Source organism: Mustela nigripes, chromosome 1 (assembly GCF_022355385.1).
Source record: "Mustela nigripes isolate SB6536 chromosome 1, MUSNIG.SB6536, whole genome shotgun sequence".
In the NCBI taxonomy this organism is placed as follows: Eukaryota; Metazoa; Chordata; class Mammalia; order Carnivora; family Mustelidae; genus Mustela; species Mustela nigripes.
The window spans coordinates 182,990,955-183,017,561 of NC_081557.1; the positions used below are offsets into that span (position 1 = coordinate 182,990,955).

The following is a 26,607-nucleotide window of genomic DNA, read 5'->3' on the forward strand; positions in this document are numbered from 1 at the left end:
TCTATAAATAGCACTTTGCTTTTCTTAGCATAGAAATCCTTAAATTCTGTTGTTATACAGTCAGAATTTAGAAATCACGATTGTTTTAGAATGCTAAATTGGAATACTATAATAACATCAGATTTTTTCTTTCTTTTGCTAGTGTTTTATATATTTTTAAAATATATTTATAGGGATGCCTGGGTGGCTCAGTCATTTAAGCATCTGCCTTCAACTCAGGTCATGATCCCAGGATCCAGGGATCAAGTCCTGCATCGGGCTTCTTGCTCAGTGAGAAATCTGCTTTTCCCTCTGCCTGCTGCTCCTTCTGCTTGCATGCTCTCTCTCTCTCTGACAAATAAATAAAATCTTATTAAAAAAAAATAGGAACTTAAAGGGATGCCTGGGTGGCTCAGTCGGTTAACCATCTGCCTTCACCTCCTGGGATTGAGTCCTGCATTGGGCTCCTTGCTCAGCGGGAAACCTGCTTCTCTCTCTGCCTCTGCCTGCCACTCTGTCTGCTTGTGCTCTCTCTCTGACAAATAAATAAAATCTTTAAAAAAAAATAGAAACTTAAAAAAATTAAAAGAATATATTTAGATTTTGTATATTCATGTTATATATTATATAAATTAAAAATAGATTTGTACGTTTTTGAAATTCTCTTTATCATAGAATTATTTTTAAAATAGAGTTACTATAGCTGTGGGAAAAGATTGACTAAAAACTTTGAGTAAGGTTTTTAAAAAGTTGATTAAAAACTTTTTTTTTTTTTTTTTGTAATTGGTGTCTTTAGATCCAAAGGCAGAAACCAGATTATACATCACAGTCAATGACTTTGAATTTCATGTCTATAATCGTTCGGATCTTTATGGACGTCTTCAAGAATTATTTGGTTTGGAGCCAACAATAATTCCACCTAAGAAAGAGGATGATAAAACACGGGAAAATGGAAGAACAAGAACCCAGTCCAAAATTGAAAGGTTCATAGTTACACTTGAATTTTATTAATCTCCAACATTTATCATTTACTTTTATTAAATATCATCGATGCTACTCATCTAAACACAGCCCAATCTTTCTTTGTAGTTTGACTAAAACTTACATTCACATAAATTGGATAATTACTTTGAAAATTAAATAATACAGAATTATATAATTTAAAAAGAAGCAGTCTTGTTCTGCTTACTAGTTCTACTTTCTTCCATATCAATTTGTGTTTTATGTACATGCACTTTTGAATGCATGTACATAAATATATACACATATACACATAGTTAAGATGCATATACAAATATATGATTTTGTTTTATTTGTGTCTGGGCTTTCTGTATTGTTTCTGTTATATTGACTTATGTGTCTGTTTTTTTACCAGTACCACACTATCTTGATTACTGTGGTTTTACAGTAAGTCTTGTAGTCAGGTGGTGTCAGTCCTCTAACTTTGTTGTTTTCCTCCAATGGTATATTGGTTATGTTGGTCTTTTGCTTCTCTATATATACTTTAGAACAACTTATTGGGATTTCACTTTGGATTATATTGAATTTGTAGATCAAATCAGGAAAAACTAACATCTTGATCATGTTGAATCTTTGTATCAGTGACAGTGGAATATCTTTCCATTTATTTGATTACTTGATATCTTTCATCACAGTTTTATAATTTTCCTTATATAGATAAATCTACATATATTGTTAAATTTATATCTAAGATTTTCATTTTTGTGGTGCTGATATAAATGCTATTGTGGTTTTAATTTCAAATTTCACTTGTTCTTTGCTGGTATATAGGAAAGTGATTGACTTTCGTGTATTATTAATCTTGAATCCTACAACCTTATTATAATCACTTATTGGTTCCAGGAGTTTTTTTGTCAGTTCTTTCAGATTGTCTACACAGATGACTGGATCATCTGCAAACAAAGAAAGTCCTTTTTCTTCCTTTCCTACCTTAATCCACTCCAGCCTCAGTAAACAACTTCTCTATTACATATGATGTTTCTTCTCTATGGAAGACTCTTCATCTTTTTTGCCTAACTCATACATCCTTCAGGTCTCCCTGATCCTTCTATATGTGCCCACAGAATTCTATTCTTTTTCCTAAGGTAACACTCCTTGCACTAAAATTGCCTATTATAACTATTCTTACTCCCATTGTAGGGTACAGATTCCCTCAAAGCAGAACAGTTGTCATATTCTCAGGATCCCCAATACCTCAGCTCTGTGCCTTGGACATAATATCCATGAAACATTTATTTGGGAATAAATGTTCTCTTATCATCTACTTAAAAAGCTATTAGGTAAACAAGGCTAGTTCTTAACATTCAAAAATCAATTAACACACTAAAAATGAGAAACCAAATGATCATATCAAAAGATGCAGAATAAGTATTTGACAAAATCTAACATTCATGATTAAAATCTCACAGTAAATTGGGAATAAAGGAGAACTTCTTTAATTTGATAAAGAATATCTACAGAAACCCTATAGTTAACAATATACTCAATGGTGAGAAACTAGAAGCTTTCTCACTAAGATCGGGTGCAAAGCAAGGATGTCCCTTTATACCACTTCTTTTCAGCTTTGTACTGGAAGTACTACCTATTGTAAGACAAAAGGAAATAAAAGTTACACAGATGGAAAAGGAAGAAGGATGTTGTGACAGTTCAGGTAAAATTGATCATCAGTTGGGTTGGTAACAAGAAGGGAGAGAAGTAGATGGATTCCAGATATACTTAGGCAAATGAATCCATAAGACAGTGATAGCTTAGGTGTGGAGAATGAGAAAGAAGGATGAGTCAGTAATGAATCCAGTTTCTAATTAGTGGTATCCTCATGGAACTATAGAGAAAGAGCAGGTTAGAGGGGAGATAGGAGGTCAGTTTCAAATTTAGTTTTAAGCACTGAGGGCTGTCTTAGTGGAGATGGCTTGAGAAATATGATTTAGGAGTTACTGGGTTGTTGAAGAGCTATGGCTTCTCATCTGAAATCTTTAGTGATTTGCTATGAAATTTTCATACCTTAAATTTAGTATACTTTGTGTGTGGCCAATTTCTTTTTTCTTACTCTTGGCCTATCATTTTCATTTTATTGAGAGGAAATTATTCTGTTATAAAGTGATGGGGATAAGGAAGGGAATGGATCAGCTGAGTTGCCAAAAGTGCTGAAAACAGTTGAAAATATCAGTGTGACTTGTATTTTGGTCATTTGTTATTTTAGTAATTTAGGTTGTCTTATAGAATGTCATATTGGGGCACCTGGGTGGTTTAGTCGTTAAGCGTCTGCCTTTAGTTGGAGTCGTGATCCCAGGGTCCGGGGATTGAGCCCTGCATCAGGCTCCCTGGTCAGTGGGGAGCCTGCTTCTCCCTCCCCTACTCCCCCTGCTTGTGTTACCGCTCTCACTGTGTCTATGTCAAACTTAAAAAAAAAAAAAAGTCATAATGAGTATAATGGTCGATGTAATGACAGCATATCATAATTTATACTTTTGTCATTAGAACTTGTTACTCTAAAAATGTTAATTTTGTTATTATACCTTGCCAGTCTTAAAAACTGATAAATGATACAGTGCATCCCGAGAGATATTTGAGAGATACTAGTATTCTGTTAGTTGCTGTCATTATTTTGTTTACTGGAGCAATCATTAGATGTATTTGGAAAGCTACAGCTGGTATTACTGTGTATTGTGAAGAAGTCAACTGTATTCTCAACTATTTAAGTTTTCTTATGTATGTTTATTTTAATTTTAATTTTTATTATTCTCAGAGTTAAAGTAAAAACAGAATCTCAAGACCCCACATCTTCATGGAGATCTCTTATTCCAGTCATAAAGGTCAATGTGAGCACAGTAAGTAAATTCTGCGTCAGTTAATGTTTGGTGGTTAATAATGAAAACTCTTATTTTTGCAAATAAAATTTTCACTAAAGAAAGTAATTTTGTAGAGTTGTTTAGGTTCCAAAGTTCATAAAGGTATAAAAGAATTGTTTCAACACCCAATACCATCTTAGCACACATTCATTAGGTCTTAGGGGCTACTTATTCACAAGTACTTAGATTTCTTTAAACACTAAATTGATCAGTGGAGTAATTTGGATAGTGTATAGTGCTGAAGTGGAATAATTTAATTGTTGCTTGAAAATGTTTGTTATTAGGTCAGGGGCACCTGGGTGGCTCACTGGGTTAAAGCCTCTGCCTTCAGCTCAGGTCATGATCCCAGGGTCTTGGGATCGAGTTACGCACTGGGCTCTCTGCTGGGCAGGGAGCCTGCTTCCTCATCTCTCTGCCTGTCTCTCTGCCTACTTGTGATCTCTGTCTGTCAAATAAATAAATAAAATCTTTAAAAAAAGAAAATGTTTGTTATTAGGTCAACTAAGGAAAAATATATGGTTTGTATATTACAGCATAGTTTCTCTTATTTATTTTTTAGGGACGTTTGGCCTTTGGAAATCATTACCAACCTCAAACTCTGTGTATCAACTTTGATGATGCTTTCTTAACTTATACTACAAAACCACCTTCTAGTCATCTTGATCAATTCATGCATATTGTGAAAGGGAAACTTGAAAATGTTCGAGTCATGCTTGTTCCTAGTCCAAGATATGTTGGTCTTCAAAATGATGAGTAAGATGGTCTTACAAATTGTCTTTCTCTGATTGACTTATTTCACTTAGCATAATCCTCTTAGTTCCATGTCAATGCAAATGGTAGGTATTCATCCTTTCTCATGGCTGAGTACTATTCTATTGTTTATATGAACCACATCATCTTTATCCATTCATCTGCTAAAGGACATCTTGGCTCCTTCCATAGTTTGGCTATTGTGGACAAACCATGAGAGACTCCGGACTCCAGCAAACAAATTGAGGGTTACAGAAAGGAGAGATGTGGGGGGATGGGATAACCAGGTGATGGGTATTATGGAGGCACATGTTGTGATGAACATTGGGTGTTATAAACAATTAATGAATTGCTAAATACTACATCAGAAACTGATGATGTACTATATGTTGACTAACAACATAATAAAAAAAGTCATAAAAATAACATAATATCTTTATATCTAATATAGATATCAATTAGAATCTTTGTCATCTCTTTAATTTTTTTGCTCTAAGTTGGGCGATAATAGGGCATATTTCTCTATTAAACCAGTTAACAGCATAGTCGTGCTTTATAATTATAAATGATATATTATCCATTGATGAACTCTAATTTTAAACATTTTCCTATAAGATTATAACTATAATTTTTCTACCATTTTCTCCTTCTCACTGTCTTGGGAAACTTATTTGGGGCGTTTAGGCTCTGATGTTTGTAGGTTAGAAAATATACACTATAGGTAGGCTTTTATTTCCTGAGGGGATGGATTAATAGTACATTCAACAAATGCAGTGTAGTGGAATACCATTTTGAGTTAATAAAAAGTTGAAAATTGAATCTAAATTACTCTTGGAAAACTGGTGAAGTTAGGATGATACAGTTTTAGAACTGTCCCAGCTTTTATCTTTGTATGCTTGTAGTATAAAATTTATGAGGTTATAAGAAGCATGATTATTCCTTCTTAATTCCAACTTTTGGCTAGCTTGCTTATTAGATTTCCCCATCACTAGAATGATGGAGAGGTTTTCCTTATGTGAGTAGCAGGGATGCTATGGGGGTTACCTTATCTCATTCTTCATAATCACAGACTTTGCTAAGCAACTTGTAGAATGTGGGCTGTGCACACAGTTCTATATATTATGGGTAAAATTTAAAATACTGAATAAATCTGGACCTTATGAAATTTACAGAGTAAGATAAAAAGGTGTTTTCTTACTAATTTTTATAAAAAGGTAAAATTGTATTTTTCACTCTTCAAAGTAAGTGTGGAAATTGAATGATGATATTAGACATTAACCTTCATCATTTAATATGTATTTAGAAGAAGGTTGTTGAATTTGTATCTATTATCTAATGACTGAGAAGTTAATTTTGATATGGAAAGAAGATGTGGTATATGAACAAAAAAGAGAAAAGTTGAATCAAAGCAAGTAAAAATTAATAATTTGTGGGGAAGTGATTATAGAGAAACATTAATTCCAGAATTTTTTCAAGATGATCAACTAAATATTCTTAGAAATAAATAACATAAAGACAAAGATAATATCAAGTTGTTAAAAAAAGACTTTTTCTTATTTAATGTTTCTAAAAGATTAAACTATATTTTACAGATATATAGAATATTTCCTATTAAGTTATAAAGTATTAATATAAAATGGTTGAATTTAAAGCTTAATTTTAAATTTTTGTTGCTAATGCAGAATATAATTATTCTAATGATCATTGTTCTTCGATTGTATCTAATCAAACTGCTTTAAATTGATTTCTCTCTTTTAAAGCTAGAAATTCATAACAAATTTTCATTTTTTCTTTTTGAAACTAATATATTGGTTAAAAATTTTCAGCACCAGTTTATTTACTCTAATGTAGAATACAACTATACAAAACTTCTTGTCTATGTAAAAGATATTTTGTTTTCCCTTTTCAATATGCTACACTTGATTGTTTTTTAGATTTTTTTCTCTTATTGTTCTCAACTATTACTACCTTATTAGAATACAGAACATTTTATATTCTGGAGATATACTTAGTTTGCCGTTCCCCCTCCTTCTATAGACCACCAAGATTAATGGGAGAAGGGTTTGTGGTGATGCAGTCAAATGACGTTGACATCTACTACTACATGGATGAGCCAGGTATTAGCTTTTGAAAGTATGTTTCATAGCTGCACTTCTACTCTATGAAATGTTGATATTTAATAATATTTTAAGTCTCCTGAATTAAGATAAAATAAACATCAGTATATCATAAATGTGGATGGAATGTCTGTGTCATTTGTCAAAAATTGAATATTTCTATTTCAGACCAAAAGAACAATATAGGAATCTTTTGTTCAATTCTGTTTTCAGAGGTATACCTTAAAAGTTGTGAATGCAAGTAACGTGGTGTGAAAACCTTTAGAGAATGTGGTGACAGTTAAGGTAGTTCATACTAGCTTAAGAAGAAAATCCTTTGAGGCTTGAAGTTTAAGGATTGAAATCTAGATCGTTAGAGTGCTTCACAGCTGGCTTGAATTTTATAAAAGTAACTAAACATTGGATTTTTAGCCCTTTTTTCCTACTTCTGTTTTTTTAATGCCTTCATGGGGTTTATGAGGTCAGTGTTTTCAGAGGAAAATGAGGATGTTACTTGCCTTTTTAACCATATTGACATTTACATGCTGGTACAAAAGCAATGGTGGGTGAAATGATACCAGCCATTGCTGGTACAAAGCAGCAATGGCTGCTTTAGTATGAATTAAAGCAGAGGTTCCAAACTATACTAATAATCACTGTCTTTTTCATTACCACACATTTACAGTAAAACAAATGCCAGTATCAGTTTAAAAAACTTTGATAAAGCCATAAAAAGTGTTTCTGTCAAATCTTGACTCTTGAGTAAACTTTTTAATAATTAGTGTGATGAAATGGCCAAGTACACATAATATACCTCTGCTATATGCCAAAGTATACTGATGTTTGGAGGAAAAGCACTTGTATAGTTTAGTTTCTAGCTGAATTATATGCTTTTCGTGGAGCACCAGTTTTACTTGAAGAAGCAACTAGAGACAAACTATGATTTTGAGCTTTCATGTGAAAATCAGAATTTTGGAAAATTTGGGTGTGCCAACTGTGAGTTTAAGGACTTTTCTGATAATACCACCAGTGCTATTAACAAATGTGATTTTAAAAATGTTTAATGATGATGGGCGCCTGGTTGGCTCAGTGGGTTAAGACTTTACCTTGGACTTGGGTCACGATCTCGGGGTCCTGGGATCGAGCCCAGCATTGGGCTCTCTGCTCAGTAGGAAGCCTGCTTCCCCCTCTGGCTCTGCCTGCTGCTCTGCCTACTTGTTATCACTCTCTTTCTGTCAAGTAAATAAATAAATCTTTAAAAAATTTTTTTTGTTTTTTTTTTTAAAGAGTTTATTTATTTATTTGACAGACAGAGATCACAAGTAGGCAGAGAAGCAGGCAGAGAGAGAGGGAGAAGCACGCTTCCCGCTGAGCAGAGAGCCCGATGCGGGGCTCGATCCCAGGACCCCGAGATCATGACCCGAAATGAAAGCATAGGCTTTAACCCACTGAGCCACCCAGGTGCCCCTAAAAAAAAATGTTTAATGATGAAATTTATCAGTATTTGGAGAACATATATGTGTCTCTCTGAACCAATATTTTCCAAATGTTACAAAGTTATACCATGGGTAAAAATTACATTCAAAGTATAAGGGAGATCGGTAAGTTTTAATGTATCCGAGTATGAAAAATTCAGTATAGGGTTTCAGATTCCATGTTGCAACTAACTTTTAAGGAACTACCACTTTTGAATTTTGGTTTAGTGTCAGAGAAGAATATCTACAATTATCTGAAAAAGCTATTAAAATACTCCTCCCTTTTCTAAATAGTTGTTTATTTGAGGCTAGGTTTTCTTCAGATACTTAAATAAATTAAATGCAGAAGCAGCTTTAAGAATTTGCTTATTTTTTAGTAAATTGGACATTAAAGAGATTTGCTGAAATAAAAACAATGCCAACACTTCTAAATGAATTTGTTTTAGAAAATATGGTTATTTTTTCATTGAAAAGTACTTTCATTAAAAATGGAATTAAAATTTCTCTTAGTTTTTATAAAATAACTTTTTCATATCGCATTTTCATTAAGTTATATTAAATGAAATGTGATGAGTTAAATTTTATTAAACATTTTATTACATCAACATGCAATGAGTTGTTACCTTAAAAATAAAATTTTAAAAAATTGTGCAGTTTCAATTTTGAATATAGTAAATTATGATTGAGATAATACAAAAAAAAAAACCCCACTGTTTAGCCTTGGTAATTTTTAATAGTGTAAAGGATTACTGAAAGCAACATTTTTAGAACTCCTGGTCTAGGGAATCTATAAACAGTAATTTTAAGTAATTACCTTTCTATTGTATATTCTGCATTATAGGACTTGTTCCAGAAGAAACAGAAGAAAATATTGAAGGAGAAATGAGCAGTGAGGATTGCAAATTACAAGATTTGCCTCCATGTTGGGGTCTGGATATAGTTTGTGGTAAAGGAACAGATTTCAATTATGGGCCATGGGCCGATAGGCAAAGGTACTTGAGTAAATTATATTTCTAGTAAATCTTTTAATGTTGAATGATATAAATTTTATTAAAAAAGTGGCTTAATATTTTATAAGCTCTAATATTACGGCAGGGTAAGATATCACTAAGCATTTTAATTCAAATTATAAGCATTTTAATTCAAATTATAATTATAAATTATAATTTTAATTCAAATTATAAGTTGGCACAAGCAAGTTCATTCTGAAGGAGGGGCTGATTTGTTAGAAAAATGGTGAATGAGGAGCATATTTATTGGTTTCTTTGATTTTTCTTTTGTATTTAATCAGTGAATTTGCCAGGGAATGTTGGGCTGTAGAGATTCAGAGACAAAAGACATATAGTTCAGTTTCAGTGAGGAAAAACAAACAAAAGTTTTATTAAGCGTTGAAGAAGAGGTAAGGAAAAAGTCTTGATGAAGCACTTAGAAACGTACTGTACAAGTTGGCTAAGACTGCCATAACAAAGAACCATAGACTGTATAGTTTAAACAACAGAAATTTTTTTCATGGTTCTGGAGGTTAGAATTCTGTGATCAAGGTGTTGGTAGGTTTGGTTCCTTCTGAGGGCTGTGAAGAAAGGGTGTATTCAAGGCTTCTCTTCTTGGCTTGTAGATGGTCATCTTTTCTCTGGTCTTCCCATGGTCTTGCCTTTTGTGTGTCTTGTAGGTCTCTGTGTCCACATTTCCTTGTCTTAGAAGAGCACTAGTTATATTGGATTAGGGCACACCCTAATGACTGCATTTTCACTTAATCATCTCTCTAAATATCCTATTTCCAAACATCAAATTCTCAGGTACTCAAGGTTAGGACTTCAATGTATGAATTTTTAGGGGGACACAATTCTTTTATAATAGATACATAACTCATCAGAGAAGAATTGGGGAAGGCTTTTTAGTAGCCAATGAAGGAAGAGGATGACAAATAATTGAGAAAAAGGAAGAGTTCTACAAATGCATGATGACAATGGAGATTTGTCTTATAGTTTCTACAGGTTGTTAGGAGACTTGGAGGTAGTTAAGAAAGATTTTATACTGGAGTCATGGACAGGGTCTGAAAGGTGTTTTTTTTTATTTTTTAGTCGTTCTGTTAATTTTGAAGTAATTCTTATTTTAATACATTCTGACCACGTTTCTACTTACTAAAGAGTTTTAAGCAAAGAAGGGGACATTTACCACTAATTATGAGGGAATATCTAAATTTTTATGTAAATAGACATTGCCTAAAATCAGCTTAGTTTTTCTGTTCATAAACAAGCTTGAATGGAGAAATACAAGCCAAACCATTCACTGAAGTAGATACTGTTGGGCTGTTGATGGACTAATGAAGAGTGCTGATACTGACTTGATATACTTGTTTCAAAAAGTGCTTTCGACCTAGCTTGTTAGAAGAAATACATACTTTGTTAAGTCGCGTGTTAACCTTTGTATCTCTAGTGTATAGAAATACCTGTCCCATCAAGTGTAGCTACTTAACAATTGTATGATAAATGAGTAAGTTTATATTTGAAAACTTCTGCAATATGCTAATGCATTACTTTGTTGAGTTCTGGATTAGGTTATTTATTAGACTTGGAAGTGAACAGCTTAAAATTTCAGGTTAGGAAACAAATGCTTTCCAAATTACTGGATTTAAATTTTCCTTTTATGATAAAATTTTTCCTATAGTAAGCCATACTGTGTTGGAATTGTTGAAAATGAGAATAGTTGAAAATGAGGGTTTTTACATCCTAATACATAACAGTTATATTTATACATTATTATATTTGAAAGGAAAATATTTTTAAAAAGCTTCAACACAGACACATAAAATACTTGCATTTCTAAGACTTGAATAAAGTATGATTATTTTTAAACTGTATTTCATTTTGTTACATTAAAAAAAAATTAGGGTATATTTACATAAAAGTCCAAACTAAAATTCTTTTACTAAATAGCCATATTCACTTCTGAAGTGGTATTTGTATTATGTGGAGAAATGAAAAAAGAAAAAACGAAAAATTTGTTTTATTCACTCTTTTCAGTAGATCTTGCCACTGTCAGAAGAGAACAGCAATATCTTTCTTAACCTGGACTTAAAACCATTCATTCAGGTTTATTTGAAAGAAAGAAGAGAAAAAAGAAAAACTTCTTTTTTTTTTTTTTTTTTAAAGATTTTATTTATTTGAGAGAGAGGGAGACCACAAGTGGGACGGTGGGGAGAGGAAGAGGGTAAAGCAGACTCCCTACTGAGCAGGGCGCCCAACGCTAGGCTTTCCATCCCAGGACTCTGAGATCATGACCTGCACCAAAGGTTGACGCTTAACCAACTGAGCCACCTAGGTGCCCTGAAAAACTTATTTCACATGCTTTTAGTTTATTAACGATACTTCTTACTTAACATGTACAAACAATGCATTTCCTCTTTTGTATCCATTTCCTTTCTTCTCCACCATTTTGCTTTTCTATACAAATATGAATTGTAATCAGAAATGAATTGTAAGGTCAGTTTTCTTAGCATCCACTAAGATGTAAGAAATTTAGGAAGAAATCGCAACTTTTTTGCTATTGGCTCTTTCATTCAGCTTTGTGACAAGACTTTGATCTCTTCAAAAGAGATTTTGATCTTGTTAGCTTCTGGATTTTGATTTCATTCTACCACCTTTACATGATTTTTCTGAATCATTACGATATTCAGCTTTTCCTTCGTGATATTTTCTTTCTGAGAGTTTTCATGTCAGAATTGAAATACAAACGTTATGAGATTTGTACTTAATCCTTAGATAGGTGATAGCTACAATAATGCAAACATTATCAACATTGTCTTGCCTCTTTAATGCTTCCACATAAATGCTTTTGTTTATATTTTCACACTTGATTCTCATAACCCAGTGAGATATGTAGGGCAGATATGGTAAGCTTATTACAACTGTGAGAAAATGGTGATTCAGTGATTTAGGCAAGATAATAATGCTGTAGTATCTAGAGCTAACATTCAGACCAGCCTTTCAAGTCCACGTCTCTTTTCATTATATCCTGCTATCCACCGAACAGTGGATATTCATTTTCATTCAATGATCATATTGGATTTTTTTAATCTTTAATAGTCTTAGTTTCATGTTTTGTATGTTGTAGCTAGAACATTTGCAGAACTTTTTCGTTCATATACACTAACTTGATGGCAAGTTATAGTCTGTAATGGGTCAGTTTTCACCTTTTGTTCTATTCATCTAATTTTTCCCTACCTTATTTATTCCAAGTAGCATTTTTTGTTACTTTTTCAACCCTTCCTTTTTAAAAGCTATAAACTGTCACCTTCTCTGAATGTATGAATAACATTACATTAGTTTTGACTCTGAAATGGAAAGTCCTTGGGTTCTTTCATATTTGTGAGAATGATGAGGGGAGGCAAATGTATTAGAGCTTTGGCTTCTTTACTGTTTAGAGATCTACTGACCTTTAGATTCTCATTGATAGATTATTGATTAAAAATAATGATTGTAAGGGGAACCTGGTTAAGCATTGCCTTTTGATTTTAGCTCAGGTCATGATCTCAGGGTTATGAGATCAAGCCCTGCTTCAGCCTCCAACCTGGGTGTGGAGTCTGCTTAAGATTCTCTCTTTCCCTCTCCCTTTGCCCCCTGCTTCTCTAAAAATAATAATGATTATAAAAATTAAAGAAATAATAACCATTTTTTTCAAGCATCATGTACTGTCAAGTCTTTTCCATATAGGTTGTCATTTAATCCTCAGATTCTATGAGGCAAGTTGTGTTATTCCTATTTTTCAGATGAGAAAGCAGGTCAGGTGTCTTCAGAAAGGCTAAATAATTCATCCATAGCAGAATGATTCTAATTAAACCATCCTCCTTTAGTTCTTTCTTTAACTCTTGATATGCTTGTAGAAAGTCTTTAATTTCTCACAGTATGCTTGAACAGTGCAGATTTGTTCTTACCTATATCTCGTTTGACAATAGTGTATTATATACTCAAAGCTTGTTGGGGTACCTGGATGGCTCAGTTGATTAAGTGTTGGGACTCTTGGTTTTGGCTCAGGTCATGATCTAATGGGTTGTGAGATTGAGCCCTGCATTGGGTTCTGTGCTCAGTGAGGGAGTCTGTGTTGAAGATTCTCTGCCTCTGCCCCTTCCAACTCTTGTGCATGTGCTTGCGCACCTGCGCATGCTTCTCTCTCAAATTAATAAATAAATCTTTAAAAAAATACTTAAAGCTTATTGATCTTTGGAAGTATAAAACATTGGAGAAAAGGGTCTTTCATTTTACTGAAAGGAAATTAGTGTTGGTGTTATTTTGTGACTTAGGTTTTTTTTTCTTCTATTTCATGTCCAATTGTTCAATGAAATAGCAGTGATAGTACAAAGTTAGAATACTGATTTTGCTCCCTTATAGATATAATTTTGAGTAACAAGTTACTCTTTATACCTCCTTATATAGAGACTGTCTGTGGAAGTTTTTCTTCCCACCTGATTATCAAGTTCTGAAAGTTTCTGAAATTGCACAACCTGGGAGACCGCGACAGATCCTTGCTTTTGAACTGCGAATGAATATTATTGCAGATGCTACAATTGATTTGCTGTTTACCAAAAACAGGGTAATTATTGAAATAATATAGTAGGAAACAGTGTTTAAAATTTGAATATTATTTTCCAGGGTATTTTTCTGGTAACTAGTTCTATACTTAGATTCATTTCTATGAGCTTCCTGTCACCCTCCCCCCATAATAATTGTATTTATGTTGCTTTCATTAAGTACCAAAAGTAGGAAAAGTTAATAATAAATCTTAATTCTATAATCTGGTTCATTTTCTTCTTTATATCTGGCCAAATTGTTTTAATGTATTTTTACTAAAACTTTGAACTTTTGTTCTTAGAAACTTTTATTACCCATTTCATATCATTAATGATATTTTATCTGTGATAATAACTGGAAAGTAAAGATGGGAGTATGATTAAGTAGTGAGAAAGTAATTATTTTATATGGTTTAATTTTTTTCTTTTGATAGGAAACAAATGCTGTACATGTAAATGTAGGAGCTGGCTCATATTTAGAAATTAATATTCCAATGACAGTTGAGGAAAATGGTAAGCTGCAATGACAACTTTCCTATTTTAAATGATTAATGGGGAATGATTAATCTATAAATAATAGTTTGCTATCCCATTGATACTAAAATTAATGGGGTTTTCTTTTTCAGCCTTCTATTATATTTACTTGATAGTACATATTAATTACATAATCAAATTATTTGTATACCTGCAGAGAAGGGAAAATTTTTAAATCAAGTTAGGTTTATGCTTTCATCATCCCCTATACTTATTTTTTGTGAGACTGAGGATAACCTGTTTAAAATGTATTTTTCCTGTTTGTCTGTTGCTCTGTAAGACCAGGTGCTGTTTTTTTTTTTTTTAAACTGATATAAACTTGGTGCTGAACCCAGTACCTGGAACATGGTATATGGGCAGTATGTGATAGAATGACCGAAAGGCTTTAAGGTTTTATTGTTAATAGATTTTGTTAGGGAGTAAGCCTGGTACTTTGAAAAATATAGCTTTAAGAAAGCAGAACATTTCATATTTAAAATACTAAATAATACTCTGCTATAGTTTTATCCAAGCTAATCTAAATTTATCATACATTTGAAATTTGGACTCATACAAGTTAATCAATAATGTGATTAAATACCTTTTGTTAAATTTATCAAAATATATAGCCTATTTCATTTTCCTTCTTCCTAGCCTCTTAGTGTATTTGTAATTGAGAATAATTAAAGTGAAATTCTACCTTATTGATTCACTTCTTGAGAGTACAGAGAATAGCAACTTACCCATATTTTTAAGTCATTAACCAACAGTGTTACTATGGCTGAGTATAAATTGAGTAGTTTTTATATCATGCTTGGCTCTCTTTACTTGTTTCTGTCACCTTTTTTTTTCTTTTCCTGATATAAGAAGAGAGAAACTAGTGGATTAACTGCATTCATTAGCTTGTATAAAAAGGTAGGAGTTGGGTCTATCTACTTAGACAATCAGTTGTGAAACAGTGACTGAGAATGGCATAGAGTATCTTTTCCCTGTACCTTTGAGGCTCTTTCAGTGAAGATTTAAACCTTACCTTTGCTTGTTGTAGAAGAATGGTCATACTAAGTCTTGAAGCAGATGCTTGAGATTCTCTAGGACTGGGTGGTTCAGATTAGTAAGTTGTAAAGAACATCTTTTAGGGTAGCCTTACAGAGACACAGCAGGAGGAAAAAGACAGTTGGGAGGGGTTGCATAAAATTGAGAATGATTCAATTAAGGGAGTGCTTCTACCATTTTTAAACTGATATTCCACGTAGGAAATATTTGTTCATCTTTCTTTTGTGAATTTATGGGTACACCTGGGGTAAGGGAGCCACTAAGGGCTGAGGGAATCGATATCTCGAGCATACTTACTATGAATTCATGGTCGGTGCCAAGGCACACTGGTTGTGGAACCCCGAGTGAGTTATGGGTCTAAGGAAAGTCCAGTCAGGTTCTTGGGAAAGGTTAGGTGGCTTTTAAGATGACTGTCTGAGGGGAAACAGATGAAGTCATAGATATTAGCAAAATAGAGTTCAAACACATTTAAAACGTTTTTCAGAGATTTAGGTACTTGAAAAAAAAATGCCCAGAACCGGATACATGCTGAACTAGCTATATACTAATGACCATAGTAGCATTAGTGTTTATAGAAGGGCAGCCCTTCAAGAAAAGAAGTGAAATACTTTGCAGTTTTCTTCTTTTGTTCAGCATGGAACTATGTTGTTTGCTGTCATTAATTGTACAAGGAATAGCCATTATTTAGAAACTATCATTATATATGGAACATTTTCCATATAAGGAAAATGATTAAAACAACTTTCCTTGAGTCAGTAGGGAAAGAAGGGACATGGGAGCTGTCTTCAATAGTTGAAAACTGTCATTTAGAGGATGGACTTAACAGTTTTGTACTGGCAAGCAAAATCAGGAGGACATTTTGTGAAGATGGAACTTTATTCCTTTAGAGTTGTCCAAAATGAGAAAGGTCACTTATTAGATAGCAAGTTCCCCATGACTGGGATGTATTTGTGTAGTTTCTGATCACCATTTTTCAGAGATGCCTTCTTTGGTTGGTGATTGGAGTTGTTTCCAGTACAAAGTTTTTAGTCCTATATATATCTTTTTAGGTTCTTAATTTTTGTGTTTTCACTTACTAGGTTATACTCCTGCAATTAAAGGACAGCTATTACATGTTGATGCTACCACCAGCATGCAATATCGGACCCTTTTAGAAGCAGAAATGTTAGCAGTAAGTCTGGAGTATATGATGATATTGTTTACATACATAAAATCTGAATTTGGTTTTAATTTTTTAATATAAAATTTTAATGACCAGGAAGTTATTAAATAGATAATCTTCTCATTTAAGAACTACCAGGTGCTTTTGGTGTTATTTTTGGGAAGAGGAGTAGATTCCCAGTGCTGTGGACTCTGGCATCTTTTTTGCTCTGCTTCTGGTTATGAGCAAAGTGAATATAAGGCTGTGCTAGCATGGTTTTTGATCTTTAAAAATGTGAAAAATTGTTAGATGTTGATGATGATGATGATTAAAGATTTTATTTATTTATTTGACAGAGAGAGAGATCACAAGTAGGCAGAGAGCCAAGCAGAGAGAGAGAGAGGGAAGCAGGCTCCCTGCTGGACAGGGAGCCCAATGCGGGACTTGATCTAGGACCCTGAGATCATGACCTGAGCCAAAGGCAGAGGCTTAACCCACTGAGCCACGCAGGCACCTGAGATTATTTTTAAATTTTATTTTATGTTTAGACTGATTCCTGTGTTATAAATGAGATAATTTTTCACTATATGTTTCTGGCCCCATTGGATTCTTGCTCATGGCTTAATAAGTCATTTTCCTTTTACTTGATGAATGAGGTAAAAAGAATAAAATCTTACTGATACTGCAGATTGCTCCTTATTAGAAAAAATATGGAAGTACTTATGATTAAATGGCAGGTTGGGGCCTCATTTCATTATCAGGTGGATTATTCTTCATCAGGGAAGACAACATTAACAATAATAACAAAAGCCACTATGTAGAATGGCTAATATTCAGAAAGGATTCTTTTATAAGATTCTCTTATATTAGGTCTTAATTATGTAAAAAAAGCATTTTTACACTTATATATGTAAATTAAGAGGAGAAATTTGTAATTACCAAGAATATATTGAATACTGGGGTGCCTGGGTGGCTCAGTGGGTTAAAGCCTCTGCCTTCAGCTCAGGTCATGATCCCATGGTCCTGGATTGAGCCCCACATTGGGCTCTCTGCTCAGCAGGTAGCCTGCTTCCCTTCCTTTCTCTCTGCCTGCCTCTGCCTACTTGTGATCTCTGTCAAAAAATTAAATAAAATCTTTAAAAAAAATTAAAATAAAAGAATATATTAAATACTATAAATGTATATTAAACTGGCATATTCAGCATTTTAACGAATTCCTGAGCTATTGCTTATAAATGGTGCTTGGCAATAATGCTATTCCTGTTTAGGCAGCTCTTGCCTTTAGCAGAATCTCTGAACTTTGGCAGATGGAATACATGATAAAACACCTTAAATACATGATAAAGCTCCCTATCAAACTGCCAGATGGGAAGGCACTAGCAGCCAAACCTCTCACATAACAGATTAGGTTTAAAGAGGAATTAAGGACGTTGGTTGCTACTGTGTTAGTTTAGCTAAAGTACAGTATCAAAACTGTAGTCTGCTTTGTTGTTCTTAAAGTTTTCATGGCTTACTCTTTCAAGGAGCTGGATATAACCATAGATACTGATCTTTAGCCTCAGTAATATTAGAATCTTAAAGGGATCTCTGTTCAGCTCAGTGGGAAAATAAGTTTTAATTACTCTTATTAGTGTATGTGTGAATTTATTTCTGATGTTCTTCACACAGTGTCACATTTTAAGCTCTAACATTTTTACTTAATGTTTCATTTGCAGTTCCACATCAATGCCAGTTATCCCCGAATATGGAACATGCCACAGACTTGGCAGTGTGAATTAGAGGTTTATAAAGCCACCTACCACTTTATCTTTGCACAGAAGAACTTCTTTACTGGTAATTTTCTAATAAATGTAAATATAATGAGATTTATCACAGTGAACTTGTTTACATTCAGTATGTTTTGCCTTTAGGTTCAACATGGGGATTTTCTGTTAGTGTTCATACGTTTTTTTTACACTTCTTTTTGGGCTAAGAATATAAAAGGGAAAATTTAAATACAGGTATTTTGTTTCTCTTTTACCGCAAATAAGGGAAATACCAACCCAAAATTGGGCTTACAAAAAAATGAAAGAATTCATCGTAGGCTGGTGCTTTGTGTCATTGTAGTAGGGGATAATTTGGGGAGGATGAATCAGTTTCTTTCTTTGCCTGAATTAGGCATCAGCATAGTTTCATTATTTTGTTTCAATTATGTAATCCACAAACAGTATATTCAAATAGCCAAGTATGTTATTTTTTTATTTTATTGAAGTATAGTTGACATGTTACATTAGTTTTGGTTATACAACATAGTGATTCAACAACTCTGTGCTCACCACAAGTATAGCTACCATCTGTCACCATACAGTACTACTACAACACCACTGACTATGTTCCTTATGCCATGCCTTTCGTTCCAGAGACTTCCTCAGTTTGTAACTGGAAGCCTGTACCTCCCACTCCCCTTTACCTATTTTTCTCATCTCTTTAACCTTCTTCCCCTCTGAGCACCAACAGTTTGTTTTCTCTATTTATGGGTCTTTTTTTTTTTTTTTTAAAGATTTTATTTATTTATTTGACAGAGAGAAATCACAAGTAGGCAGAGAGGCAGGTAGAGAGAGAGAGAGAGGAGGAAGCAGGCTCCCTGCTGAGCAGAGAGCCCGATGCGGGACTCGATCCCAGGACCCTGAGATCATGACCTGAGCCGAAGGCAGCGGCTTAACCACTGAGCCACCCAGGCGCCCTATTTATGGGTCTTTTTCTGCTTTTTGTTTGTTTTGTTTGTTAGATTTCACATGTAAGTGAAATGTTGTTGCACATGGCAAAATTTTATTCCTTTTTATGGCAATTTAATATTCTTGTGTATGTGTGTGTGTTTGTGTGTCTATACATCAACACACACCACATCTTCTTTATTCATCTATTGTTGACATTTAGTTTGCTTCCATATCTTGTCTGTTGTAAATAAGGCTGCAATAAATGGGTGCATACAGTTTTTCAAATTAGTGTTTTCATTTTCTTTGAGTAAATACCCAGTAGTGGAATTATTGGGTTATATGGTATTTCTGTTTTAAGTTTTTGAGGAACCTCCATACAGTTTTCCATAGTGGCTGTACCAGTTTACATTCCCACCAACAGTGCACGAGGGTATGTTATTTTTGTATTTGGAACTCCTACTTCTTTCCATTGGCATGGATATTGAGTTGATGTTATCATTAGTTGAAAAAAATTCCTTTATTTCTTGAAGCGTATTACAATAGCTACTCATATTTCATGGGGTTAGGAGCATGTAGTCTTGGTTTCTGACTAACATATATATGACTACATAAAAATAAGTTGTCTTTATAGAACCTTCCCTTAGAAAGTTTAGTTTAACAGAGTTGGGCTAATTTGCCAGGGCCAATGGCTACCCTAGAGCACCTAATATTTGGTTTACTGATTGCTACATTTATCCATCCATCCCTCCATCCTTCCCTGTACCCACTGGTCATTTACAAACATCAGATCTGTGCTGAGTACTATTAGATATTTGGGGCTATGGTGGTAGGTATACATAGATAGTCCTGCCCTTACGTTACTTACTAGCAATATGATGTTGGCCAAATTATCTAATTATTTTACCTTCTGTTTCCTTATCTGTGAAATAGAGATAATAATTTCTACTGTAATTTTGCTATTGTTAGAGTTTGGGCATTGTATAATGCCATTATCACAATATGATCAATCATAAGTGTTTTATACTTGTTTTCTAGTTTGATTGGGAACTTTATTGTGGGAACTAGATAGAAAGCTTCTAAATTCTTGAAGTTATATAATTCTCACGGCTTGAGTCAGGGTCCCAGTAGTAGAATTTGTAACAAAATCCCTGGCAAGTTAAACTTTTGTCAGTGAAGCCGAACATTGAATAAATACTGCTCAATTTATTTTTAAAAAATAGCTAAAATTAACAGTGTGTATTATGTGTCTGTCTCTGTTCTAAGCAATTTGCACATATTGAATTGTTGAATCCTTATAATAATTCCTGAGATCGATATTATTGTTATCCTTGTTTTACAGATGAGGAAAGTAAGTTACAGAGTGGTCAAGCAGTTTGTCCAGGGTCACACAACTAGTAAGTTTGTCGAGCTAGTGTTCCAACCCAAGTCATCTGGCTCAAGAATCTGTTATATTTAGTTTCTTCAACAGTAGCCATTTCTCTCTCACTTAAGGTTTTGTATTTTATAACTTTGCTAATCTTTTAAAATAGGTTCCTATTTTCAAGCATTTAATCCTTCACATTGTTTTTATTCCAGACATTTCACATTCTTAGACTTTAGCAGTTCTAAGAATAGTTGGAGTAGATACTTCCTCAAGATTTAAAATTTTTAACTTTGTAGTAACACTTTAATTTAGACTGAGCATTGTACTAGTCACTTTCAAATAGATAAGTACACATTTTCTGTTACAACCATGTTTTCCTTAAATTATTTTTGGTACCTGGGTGACTCAGTCAGTTAAGCATCTGCCTTTGGCTCAGGTCATGATCTCAGCCCCACATTGGGTTCCCTGCTCAGTGGGGAGTCTACTTCTCCCTCTGACCCTCTTCCCCTCTCCCCTCCCTGCCCCGTGCTTGCTATCTCGCTTGCTCGCCACTCTCTCTCTCCAATAAATAAATAAAATCTTAGTATTTTTTTCCTGAATTATTTTCTTTATTTCTAACCTTTAAGCCTATACATATTGCAGTTCACTTTTTTTTTTCCCTAAAATTTATTTGGAGAAATTTAAAGAAAATTGAAAGATACAAAACTTAAGTTCTCATATCCCAGATTTTACAGCTGTAACTTTTATTCATATTTTTTTCTATTGCTTTTTAGAATCCTTTAAAATCCTACTTATTCTTTAAAAAGAATGACTATTAGAGAGTAACATGTTTAGCCTGGTGGTGAACATACTTGGTCATAGTGTTTGAATTGTTTTTCTCTGTTCTCAGTTTTCTGTTTCCCCACTGACAGAATTCTGCAGAAAGCAAATGACCTAATTTGGTGTGAGGGCATGCCTAATATTCCTCAGTATCCATTCTTATGCCAATTATTACATAAAGTTGTTATTTTTTTAATTTATTTTTTTGACAGAGAGAGAGAGATAGAGCACAAGCGGGGGAGCAGTAGGCAGAGGGAGAAGCAGACTCCCCACTGAGCAAAGAGCCCAATGCAGAGCTCAATTCTAGGACCCCGGGCTCATGACCTGAGCCAAAGGCAGATAGACGCTTAACCAACTGAGCTACCCAGGTGTCCCGATAAAGTTGTTCTTAACAGATTTTAGTGTGGGGCAAAGAGAACTTCATGATAAATATAAAAAAGAATCTCAGGAATAAAAGATGTAAGACAGAGGCAGAAGTGAAGTCTCTTCTCTAATATCGAAATTGATTTAGATTTACTCTGATAAGGAGGAGGAGAAGACAATGGTTAACAGTATGACAAAGTTCCAGTACAACTGACTGATATTTTATGAGGTATTTGCCTACCAACATAATTATAAAGTGAGGTGTACATGAATTTTATCCAGGTAAATATTTAGATTACCAACTTAATAACTTTTTAAAAAAGTTTTTATTTAAATTCCATTTAGTTAACATACAGTGTAATATCAGTTTCAGGCACAAAATATAGTGATTCAGCACATCCATACAACACCCAGTGCTCATCACAACTTAATAACTTTAAAAAATTTGTTGTCTAAATGGATAAGGCAGTCATGAAATAACTGCTTCCTTTTTGAAATTATTTGATAAGACCATCTGCTAATGAGATGTATGTATGTTCCATACATACATAAACCAATTTTTTGGTTTAAAGAGAAATACATGCTAAATATAGTTGTTGAGGCTAGTAAAAATATTTTACCATATTTTAAAATATTTATCAGTAATGATATTGTATAAAGTGGTAATGAAACTATACTGCAGAATATTTTGAAAATTCAAATAAAATATGGAAGAAAAAATGGGTAAGACTTGTTAAAATAGAAATAAGCTAATAACCTTATAAAATTACATTGGTTTCCTAAGATGATTCGTGGATTATTTGAATTTGTGTTTACTAGCAATTATATCTCAATTTTTTTTTTTTAAGATATTACTTATTTATTTGACAGAGATCACAAGTAGGCAGAGAGGCAGGCAGAGAGCAAGGGGGGGGGGAATGGCTCCCTGCTGAGCAGAGAGCCCAATGCTGGGCTCCATCCCAGGACCTTGGGATCATGACCTGAGCTGAAGGCAGAGGCTTAACCCACTGAGCCATGCAGGCGCCCCTATATCTCAGTCTTTTAACTGGAAATGTAAGTAGATAAATGGAACCAATGTAAGTTTAAAGTCTCTTAGTAATAATGATTCAAAACAAATTTAAACCATGATCTCAGCCCACAGAGAATTTATGGGCATGTCAGTTTATTGGCATTTCTTGTTTTGTATTATTTATCAGTCCCAAGTTTATTGGCATGTGCACTATACTCAGAAAATTAAGCAATACAAAACAGTGTATATATTTTGCTAGCATGAACTGAAAATAACAAACGCATGTAAGACATGAATGCAGAAGAAATGGCTATGACCTTAGTAATCAGAGAAGGTAAGGGGAAGACCGTAACATCTGAAATGATCTTTGTATAATGAACTCAGTAATATTAACTGATAATTTGCATAGTTTGTCTCCATAGAACATTCTAAATCATGTTCATTTATATTACCTTCATGACTCTGAAAAGAGATAGCTATTTCTCTTATCCTTGACTTAACGAGAGGAATTGAAGCAGGGAAACATTCAGTGACTAGGTCAGACTCAGTGAGGCTAATAAGTGGAGGAGATATTTAAGATATTTACGAGTTTTTCTTTAGCAGAGAGAATACTAAAGAGCATACTTATTTTAGATAGTTTGAGTAAAAGTGCAGAACTAAAAATGTTGGTGAAGAAGAAAAGTGAGAAAATCAATTTGACTAATGATAAGTTTATACTGTAGAGTTGGTTAATTCCAGAGAATTAATTCCAGAGAGAACTTTTGGTTATCTCTCCATTGCTAGCCATTGTGCTAAAGAATTAAGTTAGTAAGTTAGAAAGTTGTTAGGTAGGGTGGCATGGGAAATTAAAAGTTTATAGTAAACATAGATCCTGTACAGTATGATGAACCACATGATTGCTTGTTCAGTGAAATAAACACTTGAAATTTTCAAGTGGAGTTTTCCTTTATTCACAGAACAGGTTAATTTCCATATTCAATTGATTGATATAAAATTATTCAGCTTATTTATATTTAAATTACTGATATTTGATATTTAATGTATTATTTTGCCATTTTATTAAGGGATTTTTAATGTGCACAAGCTTTTGTACATTGCAGCTAAATTTTAAATGAGTTCATATATTATGTAAGATAAATTTGACTTCTGATTTCATTATTGAATGTAATATCTTTCAGTTTAAAGACCTTATTTAAAATCCAAAGAAACTACTTCAATTATTTAATTATTTTTGCCTATTGTTTTCTTTAGAATATCTTTAATAATAAATGCTTCCATACATAGAATGCTTATCCTGTGGCAGTTACTGTGCTAAAACTTGACACACGTAATTTCAGTTCTTACCATAAATCTGTGAAGTTGTCCTCATTTCGTAAAAGAGAAAACCAATAGCATTTGTGTTATTCACTTAAGATTACATTGCTAGTAAAATGGTAAAGACAGAATTTAAACCCAGTACTGTCTGCTGTCAAACTGTGCTAAATACTGTTTCTAGTCATTTTTCTGTCTCATATATACAACGTTCTAATTTTATATGCATAGCACTGTTAAATAGTATGGGTATATAGAGATGAGCTTGACACCTTAAGGAGGAGACCATGTACTGAAAGATATGATTGCTGGGAGTATAGGCATATAAGTGACATGAATGCCTGAAGAAAAAGTAAAACCACTGTTTTAGATTAGTGCTAATATTTTTATATAAAGAGTTTTTGCCTATTGGGATTAAAAAAAAAAAGGTACCAGAGGATAGGCAGACAAAGTAAGTGAATAATTTTAAACCGCAAGACTTAAAACCGTACAAACTGGCAGTAAAACAAATCAGAAATCAGAGATTATTGATTGTAAATACTAACAGGGCCACATTTGTGTTCACCATTATATTCCCAGAGTCTAGAACAGAGTCTGGCACACAGAACACACTCTGTAGGTATTTATTTAGTCAGTAAAACAACATGAAAAAATGCTGAACCCTGCTTGTAGTTAGGAAGTTCAGCTAAAATGAGTTAACAGTTCTTAGTGATCAGTTAATTCCCAAGCTACATCCTTTCACTCTCCCAGAGAGAGAAAGAGGGAGGGACAAGGGACGGGGAGGGAAAGGTAGAAGGAAGTATAATACAGGAGAAGGTACAATGAAATAGGTAAGTCAAGCATATATTTCTGGTAGGAGTATAAATGTTTTCACTATTCTTAGAAAGCAATTCTGTAATTTATAGTAGCTTTGAAAAACTTTATAGACTTTGATCTAGCCATTCTACTTCTGAAATTTATACTGACAAAGTAATCCTGAGTATATAAAAATCTTCCATGAAAATATATATAAAATTATATATAACACAAAAATTTGGAAAGAGTCTAAATATCCAAGATTACTAAATGGTTAAGTAAATCCTGGCAAATCTCTTTATTGAACTCTTACTAAAGTTTTTGTTAATGTTTGTGAAATAACATGGAGAAATTTTGAGTTCAGTGAGAAAAAGCAATATATGAAATATGTACATCTAGAATAGTATAAAAAAACTACATAGAAAGAAAAACTAGAAGGAAAGATATCCACAATGCTGGATATTTAGGTAGTGGATTATCAAGTGATTTTTTTTTATCTTCTAAAGTTTCTCTAATAAATAATAGGTATAAAAATTAAAAATAAATGGGTATATAAAACGCATAAAATTTCTCTTATTTGAAACTGTGATTAGTATGTAAACATTGGTTTGCTATTAAATCACCTGTATCTTAATCTTCTTTTAGTATTTCAGTATAAAAGTTCTTTTAAGTTGTGAAAGAAAAATCATTTTTGACTGGTGTTAGAATATTTATATTTTGTTTTCTTAATTTCAGTTAACTTTTGTTTTCTGTCTTCCACTCTCATGATTTTAGATTTAATCCAAGACTGGTCTAGTGATAGTGCTCCAGACATTTTTTCATTTGTGCCATATACGTGGAATTTTAAAATCATGTTTCATCAATTTGAAATGATTTGGGCTGCTAATCAACACAATTGGATTGACTGTTCCACTAAACAACAGGAAAATGGTAAGAACTTAAAAATTAGATTAAGTATTCTGTTCATTAAGAGAAATTACAACAGTGGAAATTGATGTTGATTTTATGTTTTAATAGATACTAGAATTGATCTTTTTTCCATTGTCTTATAATACTCTTGGAGAATTACTTCAGAGTTTTTATTGGACTTAGAATTTTATGTTTCATTTTCTTAGGTACGTATTTAAGCAATTTTTATTTAAAGTTTTATTGAAGTTAAAAATAAATTTTCTCTTTTTTTCCTCTTCTTGTAGTGTATCTGGCAGCCTGTGGGGAAACATTAAACATTGATTTCTCTTTGCCTTTTACGGACTTTGTTCCAGCTACATGTAACACCAAGTTCTCTTTAAGAGTATGTATAATTGTTTGAATTCTTTATTAGTAAGTTTCATTTCTCAAAGCTTATCTTTACTTTTCCCCACTATCCCATTGTTATCCTGTAGTATTTTAGTTCTCCACCATTGTTCATGAGGTTCAGTGTCACAGAAATGCTGCTGTTTGTTTTTTGTAGTTCCTCAACTCCCCCTTAGAGGAGTTGAGCAATAAAAAGAAAATTCCCTGAGCTGAATATTTTCCTAACCAGTTCATTTCTAACCTTTGTGGCTAACTTACATGTTCTTTTGAAAACCCCTTCTAGCTCTAATGTTTACAGTGTATGAACTAGATTTTACAATTTCCTTTATTTTGTTACTAATTATAAACATGAATTCAAGGGATAGCCACAGATACCTCTCTTCCTTTTTCTGAAAGGCAGCTCTAATGAGTTCAGAATTATGTGGAATACCTAATTTTAGGGTATGAACAATCAGAAGTAGTTATTAGTATTGATGGAGGTTATGATGGTAAAAATTGACAATAAGAGCTGCTAAT

General features: G+C 33.2%; 1 protein-coding gene across 4 annotated transcripts in view; it reads left to right on the top strand.

Annotated features, from left to right (window-relative positions):
- The window catches only part of BLTP1 (bridge-like lipid transfer protein family member 1), a 222,595-nt gene that overhangs the window by 32,846 nt on the left and 163,142 nt on the right, over nt 1-26,607 (top strand). For all 4 annotated transcript variants that reach the window (XM_059378048.1, XM_059378062.1, XM_059378072.1 and 1 more), the window contains exons 8-18: nt 776-962; nt 3,746-3,827; nt 4,408-4,601; nt 6,636-6,715; nt 9,011-9,161; nt 13,602-13,758; nt 14,170-14,248; nt 16,381-16,472; nt 18,158-18,275; nt 25,573-25,728; nt 25,992-26,089. In XM_059378048.1, the coding sequence (XP_059234031.1) occupies nt 776-962; nt 3,746-3,827; nt 4,408-4,601; nt 6,636-6,715; nt 9,011-9,161; nt 13,602-13,758; nt 14,170-14,248; nt 16,381-16,472; nt 18,158-18,275; nt 25,573-25,728; nt 25,992-26,089 (1,394 nt within the window). The remainder of the gene's footprint in view (nt 1-775; nt 963-3,745; nt 3,828-4,407; nt 4,602-6,635; nt 6,716-9,010; nt 9,162-13,601; nt 13,759-14,169; nt 14,249-16,380; nt 16,473-18,157; nt 18,276-25,572; nt 25,729-25,991; nt 26,090-26,607) is intronic.